At 40.8% G+C, this 23,793-nt stretch overlaps 1 protein-coding gene across 2 annotated transcripts; it reads left to right on the top strand.

Moving 5' to 3' along the window:
* The first annotated feature begins 10,628 nt into the window (after nucleotides 1–10,628).
* Nucleotides 10,629–23,253, top strand: gtpbp8 (GTP binding protein 8 (putative)). Of its 2 annotated transcripts, XR_005895412.1 has the most exons (10): nucleotides 10,629–10,737; nucleotides 11,090–11,287; nucleotides 11,390–11,543; nucleotides 13,284–13,382; nucleotides 14,658–14,788; nucleotides 16,047–16,146; nucleotides 17,515–17,633; nucleotides 19,160–22,375; nucleotides 22,856–22,882; nucleotides 22,988–23,035. XR_005895412.1 is itself a non-coding variant. In XM_041058001.1 (8 exons), the coding sequence occupies exons 2-8, from the start codon at nucleotides 11,115–11,117 to the stop codon at nucleotides 19,248–19,250; spliced, it is 867 nt and encodes a 288-aa protein (XP_040913935.1). In that variant the 5' UTR covers nucleotides 10,629–10,737; nucleotides 11,090–11,114; the 3' UTR covers nucleotides 19,251–23,253. The 2 variants fall into 2 exon arrangements, 1 of the variants encoding a protein (XP_040913935.1); XM_041058001.1 differs by having other exon boundaries at nucleotides 19,160–23,253.
* Nucleotides 23,254–23,793: the final 540 nt, after the last annotated feature.

Raw genomic sequence — 23,793 nt, 5'->3', positions numbered from 1 at the left:
TCCTCATCGCCTCCCAGAGCACCGCTGTTCTCTGGAGCGACGAGGACAAAGAAGGAGAACGAGCCACCAGGGCCTCAGCAGCACCAAAGTGCACTGTCATTGGGCGCGGGAAGAGAGATCAGACCTTTTTCCACCAGCTCCTTCTTTCTCATTACATACCTCCCTCACTTTGCTCTGAGGATTCTCTGTCGCTCTCTGTCTCTCTCTCTCACACACACACACACACAAGCACATTCAGAGGTCAGTCATCCATACAGATTACAACACCCACTGAGGGGATTGTGGATGGGTTCTTGCCTGACACTGAAAGGAGCTCTCACTATTACACTGTTATTTTTGGAGCACCTTTTGTCTGATCATCACCAGAGTATCTGCTTGTAACACTCTCAGCTGCAGCCTGCAGACTAGCTAGAGGCTTGCCTGTATACAGCTCTACCCAAAAGATAATATGTGACATGACAAGCAGAATGCTGAAAACAGACCTACGATAATTTACTCATTAAAGGTATGTTAGTGGCTTGGAGTTGTACAACTCTGATCTTTGTAATCAACAAAGCCTGGAGTCATTTCCTTTACTGACATCTTGAATTCTGAATGCTGTACTGACAGAGGCACAAATATATTCCAAAGACAGACAGACAGAATTTCTTAAGTTAAGTTCTTGGCTATTAACTTTCTCTTTTTCTCTCTTTCTTTTTTTTCAACTTAGACTTTTGTCTAGTACCTTGAGGCTAATTTTGTATCAGAACACCAGTGAATACAATGACATATGAATTTTATAATACTAAAAATGTGGGATAAACTAATTAAAACTGAATTTAGAATTTTTGATTCATCCACCATAACTTGCACTTTCATTCAAAGGTTAAGGACAGGTGAAGTAGCTGTGCTGATGAATTAAAAAAAAAAAAAAAAAGGAAATAGATCAGCATTAACCATTTTTGGCAGACACCCATAGTTTGAGGTCAGAAAATTCCTGTGGTTGCAGCATGTGAGATACATTAACAGTGTTGTTTAACCTTGCCCTGCAGTTTGTTGCTGCTGTAAACCAATGAAAAAAGTTTGCATTTTTAGTGTTCAGTATTTTTCAGGTGGGAAACCAAACTGCTTCTGCTACGGCAGCTTCTCTAAAACAACGCGCTGGCAGGCGGGCTGGTTTTGTGTTGGCTTGAGTGCAGCTCATAATCTGCTGATTTGGGTTTTTCATTTCAAAATAATGCTAAGCTATCATTAAAATCAATTACGTGTGATGAAGGGTTTTTTCAAGTGGACTTCATTTCATCCCGCTTTTCTCTTGACCCGAAGGTTGGAAAGCCATGCAAACCTCAGCCTGCCTCGGGGCTGTGTAATTCAAAGTGTAATTTAAAAAGTGACCAGGAAAATCAATGCTGAGAACTGTGGAGATGAATAATAATAAAAAAATAATAATAAAAACTGGGATGAGCCTGGCTAACAAGCATTAGGTCTACCTCCCGTGTCTGGCATCTCACTGGAACTCTTGCAGAGCATCAGATGGTAAACTCTGAATGACTCAGCCACGGCTCGTTCATGCATGGTCCTCTACTGCCACCTGCTGGTCACGTGCATGAAAGATTACCTGCACTTTCAAATGCACATAAAGGAAAAAAAGTTGCATGAACAGACCTTATTTGCCATCATGTTAAATGCTTGCCACATTCATGACACAGCACCCAACCACTCTCAAACAGGTTCAGGAATGGCTTGATGAATCAATTTAGTGCAATAACTTAAGTTCAGACATCCATTGTGAGTGATGATGAAGAGATCTCCACACACACACACAGACTCGGGCTCTAATGATAAACACATGTGAGTCTTCCCACTATCTGGACCAATTATAGACAGCAGACACTAAACAATCTATCAAAGCCGTATAGAAAAATGACCCCCCTGATACAAAAGGAGGATGAAAAATTGGGTGGAATGTGAAGAGGTGAGAGCAGATGGATTATGAACTATAAATGTATGACAAATGAACCAAGCAGGGGGCTCAGGACTGCCGGACTCGCTCAATCAATCACTGCTCTAACAAGAGTGTTGTCATTTCAAAGAGAAAGACTTTCAGGCGGCGCATTCTGTGCTCGGAGAAGAGTGGCACGCACAAACACCCGGTCAGACGGACAGGACGGAAAGAGGTACTAGCGTGAGAGCACTCGCAAGGGCTGTCGCTCTGTGGGCTGTTTGTTGTGTGGCTTTGTTAGTTTATGAACTCATCCAGCAGGATTCAACCCACGTTTTATTCCCTCCGCTCCTATCTCTCCTTTTATGTTTGTCTCCATTGTCCCTTTTTTTTTTTTTATGCCACACTAACCCCATGGATCTACACACTGTAGTCAGTCAGTCCTCCCCTTTGGTCCAGGGTGAGGCATCTCTACAGCTACTACTATGAAATATATTGTGTATTGAACTACAACAACTTTGGTGATTTTTTTTTTTTTTTAAGTTGTGCAGAATTTCAAGAAATACCTGCACTAATTTGTTTAGTGCTCTTAAATGCTCTCTGCTTGTTACCTGCTCAGCTTTAGCAAACAGCACACAGACAAAATTAGCAACAATCTGGTGAACACAGTGGAGCATTTAACAGCTGAAGTCCCAATACTTTCCTCGGGAGTTGGTGGAAACCGAACACAGATAAAAGAGAGTGGATATTGGACTGCATTCACCATACTAACGGGTTTCAGTGATGATATATCAACCCTGTGTTCACAACTGGTTTCCGCTGTCCCCAAATCAGTTATAGCATGTTTAAGCCCTGTTCCCTTTGTACTTTAAGACAGTTTCTCTGAGTTTTTTTTTTTCAGCCTGAGCACATGTGTGATGTTGATAATTTAATAACAATATCAGCAGTACTGAAGAATGTCATTTTCATGATTTTCTCATGGAAGGTTGGTTTCTGTTACACGCTAATGTCCTGTAAGTAGACATTGGCTGGAAAATGCTGCCTGGAATGATCGAGTTTGTTGAGGAAGAGTATGGCAAATATTTTACTATCCAACTGCCACTGGAACATGAATGAGGCTTTATTCTTGTTCTGTTTACCACTTCTCACCTTTCCCTAACATACCTCTCATCCTAATCCTCTTTGCTGCTGCAGAAAGACTCTCCTTGCTCTGTTTTACTAAGTGTCCACACACACACAGTGTCTTTTGGCCTCTCTGTTTGCCCTATATGCTGCCTGGCTGCCTCCTCATTGTTCCCATATAGATGACCTCACCGTCCAGGCAGGGCCCCCACCTGCCATCGGCACCACACAGACGGAGCTCGGGGGCCCGGGGGGACTCGGGGGATGCCGCCCTGTCCAGTGAACACATTGTGAGTGCAGACTGTGCTGTCAGAGTCCAGCGAGTCACAATGAGCCAACAGTGTATGTACTGGCTGCAGTAAAACCATGGGAGAGGGGAGTCCTGTTGTCAGGGCCTAGATACTTTCTGTAGGGCAAGAGGGGAGAGAGGGAGTGAGATAGAGGTGGTTAGTTGTGGAGGAGTGAACAATGAGTGAAGCACAAATGCTTCAAGAAAATTATTTTTTAACTGAAACTTAAAGAGAAGTGTTTGGTTTGCTCCTGACATGTGGACAGGTGTCCTTGTCACAGTGGAATAGCCATCAGAAACCTAAGCTTAAGACAGTTACTGAATAGCAGAATAGCAGGCATGTAAAATATGCTCTACTGTCTGTATTTGTCTCCAATATGTATCTTTAAAAATTCAGCTTGAGTTTTCCCCGAAGTTCAGCACTTGAAGTGCAAACAAGGAATAAACAGAAGCAGTAATATCTCATTTCTGCTCCAGCACCTCAAATCATTGTCCTTACCCCATTACAATGCAAAACCTTAAAGTTAAAACTGGTCTGTTAAAACGTGAGGTGCATCACTTCTGTTAGCTTTCAGAATTTTACCGAACAAGCTTTGAAAACATATTCCTCTGTGGAATTAAAGTTGTTACAGGTTGTTGGAGAGGTATTGTTTTAAGATAATATGAGAGCCTGTACTTTAAATTAGATTCTACTCTACTGACCTGACTGATGTTAAAGTACTGTTAAATGTTGGTTCTTCATTTTTATAAAAGGCAGAAGGTTAAATGACATTTGTACAGTCGAACCTGAGCATTCATGTTTCTGTGTAGCTTTCTCACATATTGAATTTAATTGATTGATTGATTTAATTTAATTTTAAATTGATTTATTTCTATTTTATTTATATTGTGTATTTTATGTAGTGTCAGTACTGGTACTGCTTCAAAACAGTTACATTACCCTGGCAACACATTGAGCTAAAGCTAATGTAGACGTGCACAAAAGCATATGCAACCTTTTAACAGACCTTACATTTGCAAAAAAAAAAAAAAAAACACACACACACAAACATCCACATATGCACTTGCTCTCCCCTTCCCTCCCAGCTTCCTCCTGGCTCAGCTTTTATGGGGAGAGTAGTGTGAAACTGACACAGCCATTATCTCCCTTGTAGCTGTCCCGCCTCCTCCCCTTCTCCTCCCTCCCCTCCCCTCTTGCTGGCCATCTCTCACACAACAGGGACAGGAATCTCATATCTGAATGAAAGGACTGCGACTACTTTGTTAAATAATCTAGTTTAAGGTCACCGGTTGGGTTACGAATCCCTGCAAATGCCAGTATGAGCTCATGGTGAAACTGGTCTTGGATCAGTGGTTGGGCACACTGTTGTGCGATTCTTTGAGAATATGACCTCCAGGGATGACAGATTTTTTCTCTCTCCTCACTGTTCTTATTTTTTAGATTTTTTTTTATTAATAAGATCTCCTGGATTTTCTGTCTCTATTAACCATAACACCCCCATCTTCCATCCATTCACTTTGGAGCCAAAGCTGACAATGACCTTATATAGGTGAAACGACCATTATTTTTGGTTATGGGAAAATGGAGCCGCAGGTTTCATTATTTTTATGTTCTGCTACTTTTCTACTATATTTTTGTCCGGCGGTCGACCATGTATCTTCCTTAGACAATTGCGGTGAAGTGGAAACCTTCCCGCCTGCAGTCATGTCACCTCCCAAGGCTCCAGTGTTATAACTCAGAGATCCTCTGCAGCGGGCCTTGCTTTGCCGCATCACCTTCATTAACCACCGTGTTGGAAGCTTCTCTGTCATCCCTGGGTCGATGACTCGCCTCTCAACTCCGGCTTAGCTTCTCCAAGTTTATTTTTCCACTTATCTGTAGTGAGGACTGAGGGAGGCAGAGACAGAGGGAGAGAGAAGGGGGGGGGGGGGGGGGGGGGGGTAGTCGGGACTCGGGATGTGTTTTTTAATCTGTTATTCTCCTGTATTGGCACGGGTGTCTCCAGTGTGGGGATTAAGAATTCAGACAGAGTGATGGAGCTCGGCACTGACCCCGAGGGCGGCTGAGGACTGGAGGAGGAGAGGGGAGAAACAAAATAAATCATCTCTGTGGAATGAAAGAGAGAAAGACGGAGACACAAAGAGGCGGGAGGAGGAGTGTGCATTTCTGTGTGTGTGTTACAGACAGAGTGTATCAAGAAAAAGCGATAGAGAGCAGAGAAAGTGAGGTGCTGGCTGTGGTAATGGACTTGTTGAGGTGGGGAGCGGTCTAAATCCTGAAACATGACCGAATAAATTCTGAGGTTACCTCACGGAGTTGCACAATACCCCGTTGTGCTGATAACCAGTTGAGGTTTGGCTTGTGGGAGTACCACTACCTTCACACTTCATTTCCACACGGGCGAATGCATCAGATGAATGAACGAGTTCACGGTTTTTGCGGATTCGGGGCTATCAGCTCGGAGGCGATGGCATATTCTTCAGCATGCAGTTTGCCATCTTTTCTTACAGCAGCAGAGAGGCTGCAGCTCTGCTCCTGAGGGAATGGTGTGTCCTGTGGTTTTTAATTGGTCTCGGATGCGTTTTCATATGACCCAGTTAGAAAAAGATCAAGTTTGCGCTTGTTGTTTCAGGTGTTATTTATTGTTGGAGCATGTAAACATCACTTAGACTCCACTTCCCCTTGACCTGTAATAACGTGTAACATCAACAAACCATAATCAGATCAGCTAAAATGTGCAAGGAATCTGAACATGTGTTCAAGTCAGCAGTTATTAAAGAAAAGAAGTTCTAGTTTAGGTGAAATTGTCTCTCTCTTGAAGGATAGGTCTGAATCTTTCTAATTCTGACTTAATATCATCTTCACTAACCGTCTGTACATTAAAAGAGTTGCTGATTGTGGTATTCACCTCTATGGTTCGGCCATGTAGCTTCAGGACTGTGGAACTTTTCACATCACCTCCTAGCGGGTGTTCAAATCAAAAATGGCACGGCTTTTAAAAAATGTGGAGGTATGCGTCTATGTTGCTTCAGATACCAGTGAGACAATGAAGTGCTATGCATGAAGGCCAGAGCAATAGATCGATTAGCTTGAGGGCTTATCAGGCTCTGTGCAGCGGTTTATAATACCAGGAGGAAAGAATTCTACAACTCAAGAGAGTCAGCAAACATTTGATCTTTCATTGAGACAACTGCAGAATTAAGATGTTCACGTTACCTGTTGTATTCTTACCTGGATTTTATGCTTATAAGCTTTGATTGGCCAACACAGCCTTTTACCACATGATGTTTCAGGGGTTTTTTGCAGCTTTTGCTGGATAACCTGTGTCAGTACCACTGCAGCGCTGTTATCTGTCCACATGCTGCCTTCCAGTGTAGTCACACCACAAAGGGCTTGTGTTGCAGTAAGGACACAAAGAATGATGATGTGCAACCAGTAGCTCTAACGTATGTATAGACTTGAAGATAGTCTTAGTAGTAACATGTAAGCAAATGCATGGGTCTTTTTCTTTTTGGTTTCTGACCTGCCGAAGGATCAGTTAGTTTGTTCATTGTTTTTTTCAGTCTATCAGGCTTCACAGTGCACTGTTGAAATGCAGGATCCCCTGCAAACTTTTTTTTTTTTTTTATCTTTGCAGATGTATAAATGCAGACTAAACAGATATTGAAGTGTCTTCCCCAAAATTTAAGACCTCTTCAATCAATAGCAATTGGAAGAAAAAGATATTTCTTTGGACTCCAAAAGACTTCAAATTCTTGATCTGTGATGTTCCCCCTTGCTGTCTTGTTTGTTTCCCCGCATTTCCTTCCTAGGGCTTTATTTGTCAAGATTGCTTCCTGGCTCAAGGTCATTCCTCCTCATTCACCCTCCTCTCCTTGATGTATTGATGCCAGTAGAGCCATGGTTCTTGGCTGCTAAAGCAAAATCGATATCCCTGAGCGCTCAGCGCTTGTGCTCTAATATCCTCCAAACACCACCTGCCAAAATATTTATGCTGTATTCATGGGAGATGCTTAAAGAGAAACAGGGAAGAACAAGGAAAGACACAGCCGACGGCCTGGTAGGATCTTAAATAGAACACCGTGCAGCTCGTATCACAGCAGCTCATGATTTATACTTTTTTTTTTTGCAGTTCTTATTAAATGTTGCAGAGTCAGTGCAGCCGACTTAGCTCAGTTTTTCGGTCTTAGCTTGAGTGTGCTGAGGAGTGTGAATATTATTGATGTGTGGGTTACAGCAGGGTGATTCACCTTATTTGGAGCAGGGCCTTTTTTTTTTTTTTTTTTTTTCCTTTTTCTGCAAGAGCGAGGGCAGCCGTTCCTCTGATTGTTCTGTTTACTTAACACAGACAGAGAGAGTAATGAGACTGAAAACACTGGAGGGAGCAGGCTTGGGGATGATTAAATGATATAGCATTTGCTTCCACAGGCAGAGTTCTCCACCTCTCCACATACTGCCCACTGATAGATAGAGGATGTTTGCCACAGGTGTTAAACCCTGACAGCTTTCAACCCCACCAGATGGGTATACAGAACAAATGCAGTCTGTGTTAATCTCCAGTTGTCTTTTTGCCCTTGTAGCGAGTGTATGTGACAGCCGTGTGTGTTTGTATGAGGCGTATTGACAGTTTGACCTCTTCACTTGTTAAACTCCTCGGCACTTCATCGTCCTGAACAAACAAAAGCAAAGAATGAGGAAGGGGCTTTGGTATTCTGGCAGCGCACGTCCTATTGTGGCCCTGTCACATCTTAGCAGGAGGTACTGAGGGGAGGGCTGAGCAGTGGGGTGGGGGGCTGGGGTAGGCCATGGTGGTTAACATGCAAATGAACGGTTTAATGGGTCTAGAAAGGTCACGTAGATCAACCTCTGATAATTTAGTGTCAGATTTAAGCGTCATCAGTATGCATGGGTTTCCGTGGGTGGCTGGTGGTCAGCGTTGCAGCTGGACTTTAAAAAAAAAAAAAATGACCGCAAGTGGCTGCTGCATGGTGCCTCCAAACCCTCCAAACCCTGTCTGCTGGATATCAGTCAGGCACAATGAAAGAATTGCAACAGACAGAGAGGTATATATATACTGGAGAGAGACAAAAGACAGGGACAGAGAGCGAATGAAATGGAAAGCAAAAGAACAAATGATGATGGTGAGTGGCTGGCTTGATGGTGTGGATGGGAAGGTTGTTTGGGCACAATCAATTCTGTATGATATCTTTCTTTTTATTTTTTCATTTTATTGATATGCACCCTGGGGAGGTAAATGCCATCATGGCCCGTGCAATAGATGTCTGCTTGGTGGACAATTGATTGGTCTGGCATTTGATCCTCTGGCTCACAGTGAAGGATGGTGTGATGGAGTCATGAGAGCACCCATGGCCACCCTCCCCTCCGTTCCTCACTTCTGTCTGTCCCGCCCACTCCCTCCTCTTTGCTCCTTCCACCATTTATCTATCCCTTCTGCTGCTGTATATCCCTCACTGTCTTGTTTCCCACCCAAGTGCCTCTTAAAAACCCCCGTGAAGTGTGGTTTTGTGAGGTTTAAAGGTTTTGTCCAGGGCTCTGTTGTGCTAAAAGCCATATAAAATGGCCGATGGCTGAAAACATCCATCTATTAAGCAGCCCATCAGCTGTCCACGGTGGTGATTCCTTCTGTTCCCTCATCTCTCTGTGAAATAATAAAATGTTAAAGTAATGCCACTAACAGCCTTTAATTTGCTAATCCAGGGAGTGCAGAATGACTCTTCCTTTTACACTCACTTCAGTTGAAGATATTTAATTAGTCAAACACATGTAACATATTTTGTAGATGCACTAGACACACATGTAATAAAAGAAAAAGAAAGACTGCCAGAGACTAGGAGGGTAAATCAATTACATATTCAATTTTCTAGTTTAATAAGCCACTCATTTCACATGAAATCGACATTCTCTTAAATGGGTGATGAATGAAAAAGGCGCATGCATTACCACATGGCACGTAAGAATAAAAGACTCCACTGCAAAAGGACAGGGCCAATATGAGAGCTGTAATTGGATATCTGTGAATTAATTTGTTCGGTGAACATACTATGAATCACATCAGGTCATAAAACCCAGATGGAGCAGAGGGAGAATTGGCACAAGGTGGTGAAAATATTTCAACATATGAGTCTGAGTGCAGTGAGGTGCTCTCAGCAGTCTGCACTGCCACCATGTGGAGATAAATGGAGCTGACACACTATGGGAGAGCTTTATAGATAACAGCGGTTCATTTTGTTTTTGTTTTTTTTCCATTTTGTGTTTAGCTTCAATGAGATCCCCAAAGGGTGCCAACTTTTCTCCACTCCAAATTTAAAAAAAAATGCTTTTCAATCTATTAATCAAAGCTGGAAAAATATTTAAACTGATTTCCCCTGTGTATTGGAAGGAATGAGAAGAACACTCTTTGTGAGGAAACTGTGAGAAGGAGGCTAACCACTTTGTGTTCATGAACCTGTGAAACCCAACCACCATTTGAACATTACTATTGATGGAACTCCTTTTCCTAATGGGAGTCTCAGCGTAAAAGAATGCAGAGGGCGAGAGAAGCTCGGAGTCACTCTTATCACTGCCACCTCGTATAACCAAATTTATGAAGACATTTCGTTGGCGTGCTCTACATAAACGTTAGTATTATAATCCTCAATAATCCCCAGCAAGACGGTGATGGAGGATGTACCTGACAGCCAGAAACGTACCTTTCCCTGTGGATGAGGAGACATTCTTTAACCAAGGAGCAGGAACGCAGGAATGTTTATGTGTGTTTTGCCAGCCATGCATCAATGTGAAGAATAGCTGAGTCTTTAAAAGGATTCATGTTCACAAATGAATGACCTATGCAACATTAGAACAGCAGAATAGCTGGGATAGAAATGTAATGTTTTTCTTTAAGCCTTCTCAGAGTCTTTTATTTAGCCAGAAGGAAACATGTAGTATGGGAAATAAGAAAGCGTGCCAGGTCTGCTCAAAAGTCTTGCATATGGTTTGCATTTTACATCTTTAGCATGTCCCAAATTTTAAAATACATACATGCATAGTGAAAAGTGGTTTTGGGGGTTGCACTGGTATCTTTCTATTATTTGAATCTATAATTGCATCATTAGCTGGAGTCCATGTGAAACATGTACTACTTCACATAACAGCAATAATTATAATAATATACCCATAATAGTGAGACAGTTTTTTTTAATTGTTTGTTTGTTTGTTTGGATTTTTTTTTTTTTTTTTACCCATTTCAAGCGGAACTATTAGCAAAATGATGTGTTTTTTCAGTCGGACTGGTTTGAGCGCTGCGCTCAACATGGCAGACAGGGAAAACAGGCGCTAACTGTCCTTCGTTGTTAAACCAAGCTGAATAATTTGTCACCGAGTAATGAAAATGTTGTAATTTAGGTAAGTGGTGAAATAAAGCAGGATTTGCAAAATGCTTGTCGTTCATTTTAAACGTATTGTACGTGTAATGCTAATGTTTCTCTGGCTTGCTAACCTGTTTACCTGATCCTGACCTGATGTGTTCAGGGATAAATCAGGTTCACAGTAACACTGGCCGACCCAATACTTTGTGTCTAAATGTGCGGTGTTTTTAATGAAACAACCAGAAGCTGCTGTGATACTGTTAAAACAGTGAATTTAACATGAACTTAGCTCTTTTGTCCCTATACATTTGTCATGTCCTCGTGTTGTTTCGCAGAGACGTTATGTTTGAAACTAATGTTGACACTGGTCGTCTGTTTCTGCTCTGCAGGCAGGTCTGAGATCTGCAGGGGAAAATGCTGTGTCTCCGGCTGCGCCTGTGGCTTCAGCCTGGGACTCAAGTTTGCGCGCAGGTTTCCCGGCAGAGCGTCCACAAACTGGCCTCCATCCAGAAAGCCACAAAACTTTACCCACAGAAAATCCAAAGCTTACTTTACCCCTTCAGTCAGCTGGAAACATACCTGGACAGGTACTGTAGTTTCTGTTTAGAGATGTTAGATAAGACTGATTAATACAAGATTTGTCATAAAACATAGGCTGTTTTCTAACTTCAGCCTAACTTCACCTCCAGGTCTGTGGACAGGACACAGTTCCAGCTCTTTCATCCCAGTGTGGACGACATGATCAAAGCAGAAAAGCTCTTCTCCTCTTCACCGTCTCATAAGATTGATTACTACATCTCTGCAGAGAGGATGGACCATGTACCCGCACTGCAACAGCCAGAGGTTAGTGTGCAGGCGTAGTCAGACCGTTAACACCTGGCTCATGTTCAGTGCTCCCCAAAGGTGTTTGCGTGTTACAAAGCACTGGTACTAGTTCCTACTGTAAGGTAGAGGGTGGAATAAAAAATGAGAATAAATATTTGGGTGACATTAACATTTCATTGTGTGGGAGTACAGGTGAAACTTACCCTGCCTTCCCAGGTGCAAATTACTGCTCCAAGTATAGGAACCCCTCACACCACCACACCTAATATTTGGAAGCCTGGACATTCAAAAAAAAAAGTTGGGAACTAATTCAGCCACAGGTCCAGTTTCTGTAGGCTGCCTTCAACACCAGTATATGGAATAAAGCAGGCTGAGGAATGTGACTACATATATTTTCACTCTTGGTAACATACTGAGCCCAAATGAGGAGAATCATAAATTCAGTGCTCTACAGTCAGCAGATGTCCCTGGCACAAAAAGTTGAATCAGGCTAAATCTTTCTGAAATAGCCAATCACATACACACAAGCAGCCAATAGATTACTTTGCAGTGTGAACAGGGTATTTAGGGCCCTATGATTTTCGTGATCTACGAATCGCGGAATCGGCCTACCAAAACGGAATCCACTCTTTGACGCGGAACATCGCGGAACCTGACACAACTTCACAAATTATGTTAAATTCCGCATATTCCACGTCAAAAAATAGACTCCGCTCTTGTCGGCCAATTCCGCGATTCAGTGATCGTGGAAATCATAGGGCCCTAGGTATTCTGTCTACCTGGCGATTGTCACAATGAAAGATAAACAAGTTTCCACAATGAAATGCTGTAAATAAATGTAAAAAATAAGATATACATTCCATTTACATGAAGTAATGACGTAAATGTCGCTTGAATTTTGAAACAGAGCTTTTTGTTTCTGTCTGGGCATTTTTCCATTCTGCATCAAATGTGTTCCTGCAAATCAATCTCTGTGGAGCAAGTGGAACTGTGGATTTCTCCTGAAGTGAAATGTAGGAATTAAGTTTTTTTTCTTCTTCTTCTTCTTCCTGACCTCCTGTTCTCTCTTTGTTCGGCTTTGACCAGACCTCCCCAGCAGCATAGTGCTGTCTGTCACACTCAGAACTGTTATTATTATTATTATTACTGGCAAGTGTGGCCTAGAGTTTAAATGATGAACGGAGAACAACTGTAAAAGAAAAAAAAAAGCACTTGTATGTTTGAGTCAGTGTTGAACATCAACGCAAAGTCAAAGACAGTGAAAAATGTAGTGTAATGTCTCTTTACCCTCCAGGAGCCACATACATAATTAAGTGTGAGTTGCCACTTGGTAATAAATGAGCAGATTTCTAACCTTATAGACAGCAGTGTTCACTGGAGGGTTCAGAATTGAACATTGTGTTGACAGGACAGCAGGGTCTCTTTGGCAGGCAGAGTTAGTTACCATTCTGCCCCTCTGCTCTGTCAGAGGATGATGTATTCGTGGCTCACTGGCAGCACCAACCTCCATCCATCGGTCTTGTGTCAGAGAGATGGATGAGCCCCCGACTTGGCGGCTTCGTCGGTACTGCAGCAGCAAAACCGTATCAGCCAATCACAGCAGCCCCGTAACAGTCAGAGCAGGTATGCTGCTGAAAACGTTCATTGAAGAATTCACTGAATGGGTACAACCACAGGTTCAGAACAACTTAGTAAACTGTAATTCAGCATTATATGACTGAGAACAGGAGTTTTCTGTTTGTGTGTGCGTGTTCCCAGGTGTGTTTCATCGGCAGAAGCAACGTGGGCAAGTCGTCTCTCATCAAAGCTCTGTTCTCCCTGACTCCTGAGGTCGAAGTCAGAGTCTCCAAAACTCCAGTGAGTAGCTTCAACACAACGTGCTGTTCATCTGTTTCCCTTTCAGGATTCAGTGTGTCACACTGCCCTGCAAAGCCAAAGTAACCGTTACTACATGTGTGGTGAAACTTTGTGAAAACTGTCCATGTAAGCGTCACAGAGAGACACACAACTGGACAGCTACAGCAGGAAAAGACTAACAGGCAATGATGACAGACACTAAAAGAAGTGAAGAAGGTTTGTGTGAGGACACTGTGTTTTCCTCTGACGCCTGTCCAAAGGCAGAGCGCAAGAGTATCTGCATTATGAAAGTTCTGTGGCAGCTCTGAAAATCCCCAGTTAACTTAAACAGGCAGCAAATGAAAAGCCTTCCAAGTCTGTCTGTGGAGCAGTGTACCTCCCAGCCTGGAAACATTTCATTAGTTTTCTCAATTTCACTGCCTCTGTAGTTACTGCACTCTTGAGAGAGAGTTGGAGATAAACCAAACGGGAAGATCTGGGTATCAGCCATCAATACCTAAATTGATAATGGATTGGGTCTCTGAAGTATGAACAGCAGTCTAGTATCAAATGTTGGTCTGAAAATGTTGTCTTTGATCAGATTTAAACGCAATCACAAAAGACAACTAATCTGTGTTGTTTATGTTGCATTGTTTCTGCAATCTTACAATATTTATATATATTTTTTCTTTAATAAAAAATAGATTTAAAAAAAATCTAAATGCCAGTTTTGCAATTTTGTTAGGGCCCTATGATTTCCGCGATCACTGAAAAAGTTTGTTAAATGATTTTTTTTTTTTTTTTTTTTAAAAAGGGGATACATGGAAACTATAAAGCATTAAACTGATTTTGTATCTATATTGATACTGAAAAGGTTTTATGTTGGCTCGGGTGATGTTTTCTTTTCTCTTACTGCTGGTGCTTGTTTCATTCTCACCAGCACCTCTTGTTTCTTGGCATGTAAAAAATGTCTTCTTATTTTTCACATCATTATTAAATATCTTTTGATTTGACCAGTCTTTACCTTTCTTAGATATTTAGCATCTCCCTTAAATATTTATTATTCTTGTTCCTTATTAAAAAGATAATAATATGTTACATTACATTGAATTTAGGTTATGGGCTTCACACACACACACACACACCACCAGTTTTGCTGTGATCAGCTAATGAATCAATATGTACACAAAATGTGTGGTTTCTAAACAAAACACCTGCAAGCCAATACACATTATTTCCCCCTGACATCTGCTTAGACTTAGTGTGTTTCTCTCTCTCTTTGTGTTTCCCTCTCAGGGCCACACAAAGAAGATGAACTTCTTCAGGGTGGGCAAAGCCTTCACCCTGGTGGACATGCCAGGCTATGGACACAAAGCACCCAAAGACTTTGTGGAGATGGTGGAGCCCTACCTTTACACAAGGAAAAAGTGAGATATTTGCTTCGGCTTCGATTAGTCGCCTGGAGAGCGCAACATTTCAGAGCAGTGTGTGTCTACGCTGGAGGCACAGTCTCAGCACAAACAATGATGCCTGGAGGACTAGAGTAACACCCCCATTCACCATCTGCCTTGAAATAAATACAAAAATATTAAATAACCTTCCTTTCATATGAGTCAGATTTAAACTATGCTGCTGAAGTTGGGAGGAGATTTTTCTCGAGGACCATGACAGAACTCCCTTCAGGCCTCTGGGAGGTGAAAAAAAAAAAAATCATTCATGGTGCCAAAAATGTTCTTGGATAAATCAGCTTGTTAACATTGAATACAGTTGTCATGGTCTTTTGAAAGTTCCTGGACTCGATGATCTGGAAAGACAAGCAGAATGAATCAGTCATCAGTTGTAAATTATCGAGAGAGGACTGTTCTCCCCAGGTTGATGGAAAAATATCAAAAGTTAATAAGGACTGTGTTAGGTACATAAAGTGTAAAAGCTTTTGTCATGTTGCTGGTTGCTGGTTAAGTCATCCTTCCCCTTAATTGTGTGTCCTTTGTCCTTAGACGCCACCTTACAGAACCACATCTGTTTCTGGTGCAACATCAATCTGCTGTCGCTTTGTTGATTTTATCAGCGAGAGCAAACTAAATACAGGGAGCAAATGCTCAGCGATGACTCAGTCATTCTTAAAAATATAAATAAACTCCAGCAAGTAGAGGTGTTTGAATCAACATAAGAAATGAACGTTTCATGTTTTTTAAGTAGGAATGTCCGTAGATCAGTTTGCATTTATCTATAAATTAGAATGAGTGACTCTTAAAGTACCTGTTTTCCACAGCTGCTTTATTGTGTTTGTGAAAAGCTTCTCGTTCAGTTCATTAAATCCCTGCAGCCGTAACTGAAGGCAGCAGGACACATGTTGATAAACTGATTTGACAAGTGCTCTATCAGAGCGCAGTGCCATTACGCACGGCTGTCTGCTGTGTTTACCTACTATTAAATCACTTGTAAATGACATCAGGCTGCCACAGAGTAACCCCATACAACACTACACACATCACACTGGTCTGTTATGACTCTGTGTCCTGTTGTTTTAGAGATGTGGGGTTACAGTGGGTCATTACCTCCTTTCAAACCTTTAACTGAGAAAGTTCTTCATGTCTTATTCTTGAAATGAATGTCTTATTCTGTAGGGAAAGGAAAAGAATGATCTCTTATCCACTTGGTTAATGTACCTCTGTTATCTTTCAGTCTTGTAAGGACATTCCTGCTGGTTGATGGCAGCGTTGGTCTTCAGAAGGCCGACCTGATCGCCCTGGAAATGTGTGAGGACATCAGACGTCCGTATGTGGTAGGATACTCAGGTTTTTTTTTCTTCATAAATAGTTAGCACCTGTTCTGTGGCGGAGGATTTCTAATAAAAGTTAGTCAGTTACCAGTTACCAAACCTGGAGTCCGGTCAGTGAAACCAATCCACAGTCAGTCAGATCATTATGATACATCTCTGCTAAATTAATCACCAACCTATAACATGTGTTTTAGGTGAGTCACCATCTCTTATCAAAATGAATTTCATGTTCTTATGTTCTGATCATTTCTGTAAACTACATTACTAGTGGTTTCCTCTAACTACTACATTCTTGCCAAACAGCAGTTTGGTGTGTTTGTGTCTTGTTGCAACAATGAAATTAAAGACTGTATATCCCACACTGTGACAGTGAGTTACAGCACACAGCACCTGTGCTGGTACCCAGATGAGATTAGTTGCTGAGTATGTGTTTTGTTCAAAGTGAACCTTCACTTGATAAACAGCAGATTACTTACTGTACCTGCTGGAAGTGCAGGATATCCACTATGTGGTGGAGCTGGTAGGCATTCAGACCAACCAGATTTCACCCCTCCTTTTTTTTTCTTTTTTTTACTTTTGGCTCATTCTTCTTACAAATCACCTTCATTATGTCCACACCGAATTAATGCTGAACGCTCCCACTCAGCTATTTAAAAACTGCTGTCCCCTCTGAAATGCCACCGCTGTGGCATTATAATGAAGCACCCCCGCTCTCTACGCCGTCCGCCGTCAATTATTCATGCTCTCAGGTTATTAAACACTTTGACCATTATGAAGGCAGCAGAGCCTTTACAGAACAAAGAGTACAAAGATGAACTCTCACTGCTGAAATAGAAAAAAAAAGCCATGAGCTCAAATGATCAGACCTGGAACAGATGTTAAAAAAAAAAGTTGTTGCTTTGCTTGGGGTAATATACAGCACGAGATTAACAGTAGCTCAGTACGTGACTGTAGTGAATGATGGGTTTTGAATTTAGGCATTTAAATCTGTTCATATATTTTCAGTATTCAGCAATATCCTCTGACAAAAACATATTCCAATATTCTAATAATATAATCAGTTAAAAAAAACATTTCTAAGACCAATAATACAAAAGTTCAGTATCTCGTTGTTCGGCTTTAAAAACAGTATGGTGCAGTGTGCAGTATTCCTAACTGGCCAGTGGATGTCAGAATAAATCAACACAATCCACTACCAGGAAAGGCTCAGTGAATTAGTGCTGATTAGTTGATTAATAAATGAAAACAAAACGAGAATCACAACACTATCTTTTCTAAATGTGTTTGATTTGCTGACAAATCTGTTTGTACGTTGTGTCCTTAAGAATCAACCTTGTGCAGGTAAAGTTGTAAACATTTTTTGCTGCGCAGATGGTGGTGACCAAGATTGACAAGTGTGGGCCCGGAACACTTCTGACAAACTTACTGAATCTTCAGGGTGTGGTTAAAACCCACACCACATGCTGCTTCCCCCAGCCGTTTCTAGTCAGGTGAGAGTCACGGGTTCTCAGTGACTGCTTAAAGGAGAAAAGGTCTGATGATGAGTTTATATTTTTCTTATTGTCAATAAATTCCATGAAAGGACCCAAACTCACAATGAACTGATCCTATTAAGTATTGTTTGTGTATCCAAAGCCTGATAGATCTTATAGATAGATCTTATTCCTCTGTGCTGTAGAGCTGCACTGCTTCACTGTTCGTTTGGATTGTTGTTTTTTTTTTTTTTTTTTTTTACAACAGCCTAATCTTGCATACTCATACTCACAGAAATATTGCTGTTCCTCTCTAATTAATTCCAGTCAAGCCTACATTCCAGTGTTAAGCTGCTATTCATGAAACTTTAGGGAATTTCATTGTCCTGACTGCAGCAACAGATATACAGGAGTTACTTATTTACTTAATGTTTAATCTGCAGTGGGTGTATAGCATGAACCTGTGCCACATACCACAGCATTTATAGCCTACGCTAGTTTTGCAGTGCCTTTCCCTGGGCCCTAGTATTTATACAGTTTGCATGATAAGTTAAAGTTAAGCTTATAAGCTCAATTAAGTTAAAGGTAGGAAATCAACAGAAGTTGATGCTCTAGTGCTGTAGCTAAGTACCATTTCCTGTTCATTGGAGTTTTTACTGGAGTTTGCCCAGGTCCAATGTGATGAAAGATAATGAAGAGAAATGAAATGGAAGTAACACAGGAACAACTAAAGACATCTGCTGAGACTTCAGATTCAGAGAGTTGGTGGAGCTCAGTCTCAGGGACAGAGTCAGTGAGTCACGCAGGAGTTTCAAATAAGCAATCAGTCAGTTCATTTTTCAGTTTATTTTCTTTTTTTTCACTGATAAAATGTGATTAAAAGGTGTTAAAATGTCCAGTCATACAGCTGAGTCTGGATAACATTTCTGTTAAATTGATGGACAGATTATATTTGTCATTGTAGCAGTAAAATAACAGTTTGAAACAGATCCACTGAGAACCCACAGTTTGGGTAAATACTCTCATACAGTACATCACATTATCATTATCCAATAAAATACATTCCAATATAGCAAAACCACCAACTACTGTGCAGCTTCAGAAAAGATCCACGCTCAGTCTAAGCCCAAATCCAGTCTCACAGAGACAGCAGAGACCTTTTCACATGTCAAAGTAAGAAAAGCACAGGAAGAGCGGCACATAATAGCCTCACTGGTGGCTTAGCTCCATTTATCCCAGCTGGGTTCATGGTCCTGGTGTAGTGCATGCTAGGTCCCTGTCACAGCTTACTGTGACTCTCAAAGGGAACAGAGCTGTAGTTAATGATATTGGTAACACCAGGGCTTTTCCTGCCATGACAACTCAAAGCGTCTGCAGTGAAAGAGGCTATTTACACTGTCCTTTAATTTCCCAATTTTCTGGCAAGATAGGATTTTAGCAATGTGTTGATATTCATAGTAAGTGAACAAAAACATTTTTCAGTTTGATAGATTGCCTCAATTTCTTCTTTTTTTTCTCTCTCTTTTTTTTTTTTCCTGCACCAGCTCGCTCCAGTTTTGGGGCATCTACCTCCTGAGATGCTTCATTACCCATCTGACAGGGAGCATCAGGTTAACAAACACCTCTCAGAGCTGACAAGAGGCCGGATTGGTCTCAGTGACTGAGGTATGGACACCTCCTCTCTAATCTCTGACAGCTACTTGGTGCTGACATGTGGGGCTGATAACGGGGGGGTGTGGGATGGAGGGGGTTACTTGTCTACATGCAGCTAGATAATATCTGAAGATGTTTTATTTTTGAATAAAATGAAAAATCCACTCTTTTTGGTTTGACTAGTTATGAGTTTTTCAACATGTCAGTCCAAAACCACGGGCACTAATCCACTGTTCTGGGAGGGCTGTCCACCAGATTTTGAAATCTGGTAGTAGAGGTTTGTTCCCATTTCACCTCAAGAGTATTACTGTTGTCTGGTAGTAAAATATGTTGACTGATGTCACAAAATGTGAAACTACAGCTGCGAGTAAGCGTTAAGACCTGGCTAACTGTTGACCTTCCAGTTCAGTTAAGTTCTCTCACCCCAAATCATCATTGCATTTTGTTGCTTTATGATTTCCCTGAATGGGATCTAAGAAGCCTGGGCCAAACCATGAAAACCAGCCCAAGACCAGAAGTCCCCAGCATACATGGACAGGGACAATGGCTGTATCTACAGTATGTACTTGAGGACAGATAGTGGAACATAGTGGCCAGAGTCTGCTTGAAGCAGGCTGCTTAGGAAAAAGCTTTACAATTGTAATATAAAGGTAGTGTATATAGTTTATATAGAGTGTGTAGGGCTTTGGGTCTCTTCATGTAGGCATTCAGTGTGTTACATGTGGCCGTACATGAGAAGACACAGTACATAGAAGCAAATACAAGCTAATGCTGCTCAATGTCTGCTGGGTATGTAAATTGACAACTGCTTGCTAACGTGTTCCCAATAACGACTTCATACAGAGGTTATAGGTCAGTGGTGTGTTTTCAGGTTGCTGTGCTACACCCAAGTGGCCAAAAATACAATTAATGCATCTTTAGACTTTTTTCAATTCAAACATTTGTGTTTATAAACGGTATAATTCTCATTCGAGCTCATGGAAACTGCTGAGACCAGTGATGGTTATATATCTTCATTATGACAGTAAACTTTCATATGTGAGTAGTCAGCTGATCCCTGGTTGAATAAACATTTTGATAATAGCTACTCAATAATAAGCAGTCAGTTAACATTTTTCACTTAATGGATGCAGTAAGAACTCCTTACCTGTGCATTACAAATATTCCTACTGAAATTATAGATTTTAGGTAAATGCATACAGGCACTGTGAATTTGCTGTTACAATAATTAATCAACAATACAATAGGTATTACTTACAATAGGTTACAATATTGACTATTCACTCACTTGGTTTTTGGCTCCACTCTGAGTTAAACTCTAAAGTCTGTCCCAGGAAATCAGCAGGTTCAGAAACACTCAGACCAGCAGCAGCAATCATGTCACAGTCAAAGCCACTGAGACATTTTGTCCCCATTCTGATGTTTGATGTGAACATTGTTTGACACAAATATGAAACACTATGTTTTTATGTTATTTGTTTTTTGTTTTTTTGTTCTTTTGTTTTATTTACCATGAACCATTAAAATATTCACTTGGTTCATACAGGTCACATACTGCTAAATAGCTGACAGTTGTTGTAACTGAGATCACAATTCAATAATTAACAATAGTAATAGACAACATTTGGCCTGGGGCAGTTATCTTTAAAATTTGACCTGTGTTTTATCTGTGGAGACCAGATTTTGAAAACTGACAGTAAACGTTGTACAATAGCTTAAACCCCAAAGTGGAAAACCTCGGTTTTACAGAATTCTGCTGAGACTGTTATAAACTGTTATAGTTTCTAAATTTAGTTTGGCAAATGACTTTTTTTTTCTGCCAGATTGCACTTCAGATGGGAAACATCTAACGTGCAAAGAGGGATGGAGGTTGAAAACACAGCAGATCAGCAGACGTGCAGTCATAAACGTTTTTATAGAAGCTAGTGAGCAAGGGGTCAAGGTCACATTCTGAAAATCACATTGTATTTTTTTTCCTATTAGGTATCTTGTCACATAAGAGAAAAAAAAAAGAACTAGCCAGTGCGACAGTTTCCCAAAAGAGTGTCTTATCACCATTTCCTTATGTTACAGTGGAGCAGGAACACAGTGTGAAATGTGGACCTATCAGATTAGATCGTTATCTGGTATCAGATCACCTAAGATAACGACCCTGACGTGACGCGACACCAACCTTCACACGCTCATTCGCGCTTCAGGAGGGGAAAGATACTTAAAGTTTACTGCGGCCTGAATGAAGGACAAGTCAGAGGGAGACAAAAAGATAAAAGCTGTTGGGACAGATAAAAGACTGATAAGACTTCCTCTGAAGATCTACCAACAGCATTTCACTGTCCCCCTCTACATCCCACCACTGCACTGATTAACACATACATAAAGAAAGATGTTATGAAACAGAAATGTGAATCACGTCTCTGTTTCATAACAGAGTTTAGGTGTGGCCTATGGTATCATTTTAAAATATTAATATAACTTTCATTTGACAATATCACAATGTTAGAATTACTTTTTTTTTTTTTTTTTAATGTGTCTGCTTCTCCAGTGTGTGATCTGTGGACGCTGTGGAAATCTATACAATACTTTGTTCCGAACTTCAGTGAAAATGAATGGAATTTTAAAATGTGTTTTATCACCTTCATCTGCTGAAGGAGAGAAGTTTCTCTGCAAAATTGCTGACAAGTGCTAAAACGTGTGGAGGGGCTCTGCTTAATGTCTGACACCAAGCCACACACGCTGAATTAATTAGGAAGCAAAGTTAATTATACACCTAAATGTTTTCAAATGAAAACTACAGGTTGAACTTTGTCTGTAATTCCAGTGTTTTTAGACAGAAAAGACATGAGGCTTTTCCTGCTTTATCCACAGTCAACATGACAGCAATGCAGACTTCTGAATATTTTAGATCTGAATGACATGTTGGATCAATAAGAACCAGCAGCTCTTCTTCTCTGTTCTCTCTAAACCCTTGTCATGTAGCTTCATGAACCGGTCTTGCTGAGATGAATATTTCTACCCACGCTGACATCGGAGTTCTCTCATTCACCGTTCACTTTTCACATTTTGACTTGTCACACATTAATGATGTCTCCTTTGCAGCGGTTACAAAGGTTAGTAGTTAAACCATGTTTTGTCCAAATGTCTGCTGGGGAAAATATCTGTTCACCTTTAGTTTTTATGCTTTTTCCTCACTGACTGTGGCTGTGACATTTTTTTCCTTATCCTGTTTATGTTTGTGTCTTAAATGTATGTTTTTTTTTTTCTATTTTAAGGATTTCAGTGTTCATTTTGACACTTCTCAGCACTGGACCAGCACTGTCTTTATGAGCAATAGAACCGTAGCCCACCTCATACTAACTAGTGCCAAATTAAATCCATGTGAAATCCAACTGCAGTATCACCTCATTGAACCAAAACTTATGAGGCAGAATCTCAACAAAATATTTTATGACTCATTAAGTTCGTGCTTATTGTAGGCTATAATGTGTGACTGCATTAAACTGTACAGATTTCATTACTGTTTTTATTGTGCTCACCCCACTGTGCTGCACGAGTGGGGAACGTCCTAATGCTCTCTCTCCATTGTTCAGACTGCAGATACACCATTATTTCACACAGTACGTGCAGATACATAGCTTTTATTTTTGAGTAAAACACAATGATCTTATATTTTTCTTGGCTGGTTGTCCTTCAACTTTAAAGTTAAGCATTACTTCCTCCAGATGGAGACACACAAACTCTTCAGTAACTCTTCAGTGGGACCCTGGGAAGGTAAGAGCAGCCTGGTTGTGTAGCTTCAGATCGTGTTTTAGTCATTCTTGCGCACTCTTTGACTCTGGTCAAACTTTAATACATCAGAGCCACAGGGAATGAGCATAGATAGAACGTTATGATGCACCTGAATAAACACTTTTTATCACACTTTTTTATTGGCACTTGGCATGCACAGCATGTATTCACTCCCATTTAGACAGGCTTTTTTTTTTTTTTTTTTAAGTTTTACCACATTGTTTTAATTAAGGTGGATATCATTGAGACCTTTGACACGAAATTCTTGCATGTGAAGCTTACAACAATGAATCTCTGCAAACTGATGTGAATTAAATGCAAATAAAGAAAACGCAAAGTAACTGATTTCCCCATTCATGTCAATGTTTAGCAGAAATCACAGCTGTAAGGCCGTGTGGTGTGGACAGCTAATTTTACTGTTAACAGCTAATTTAGAATATTTATGAATTCTGGGCTGAAGTGTGGATTCATCCACTTGCTCATATCAGGACATGAGCACTATTTTTCAGTAAGATTTTTTTTTTTTTTCAGTTTTCACCAAAAGAAAAGGAAAGAGAAGCAGGGATTATAGTAGCGTCTTCCACTCTGAGCTATTGAACCCTGTAACTCAGTATCCTCCGACTAAATTAATAAACGTTCTGCCCTGATTTACCTGGGAATTTTCATGTATACTCCCCGTAATTGCTTCTTTTTTATAAACATTTTATGAATACTTTGGAACATTTGATTATATATTTAA

Source organism: Toxotes jaculatrix, chromosome 15 (assembly GCF_017976425.1).
Source record: "Toxotes jaculatrix isolate fToxJac2 chromosome 15, fToxJac2.pri, whole genome shotgun sequence".
Classification (NCBI taxonomy): domain Eukaryota; kingdom Metazoa; phylum Chordata; class Actinopteri; family Toxotidae; genus Toxotes; species Toxotes jaculatrix.
The sequence above is the reverse complement of the archived record's forward strand: the minus strand, read 5'-3'. Positions and strand labels throughout refer to the sequence as shown.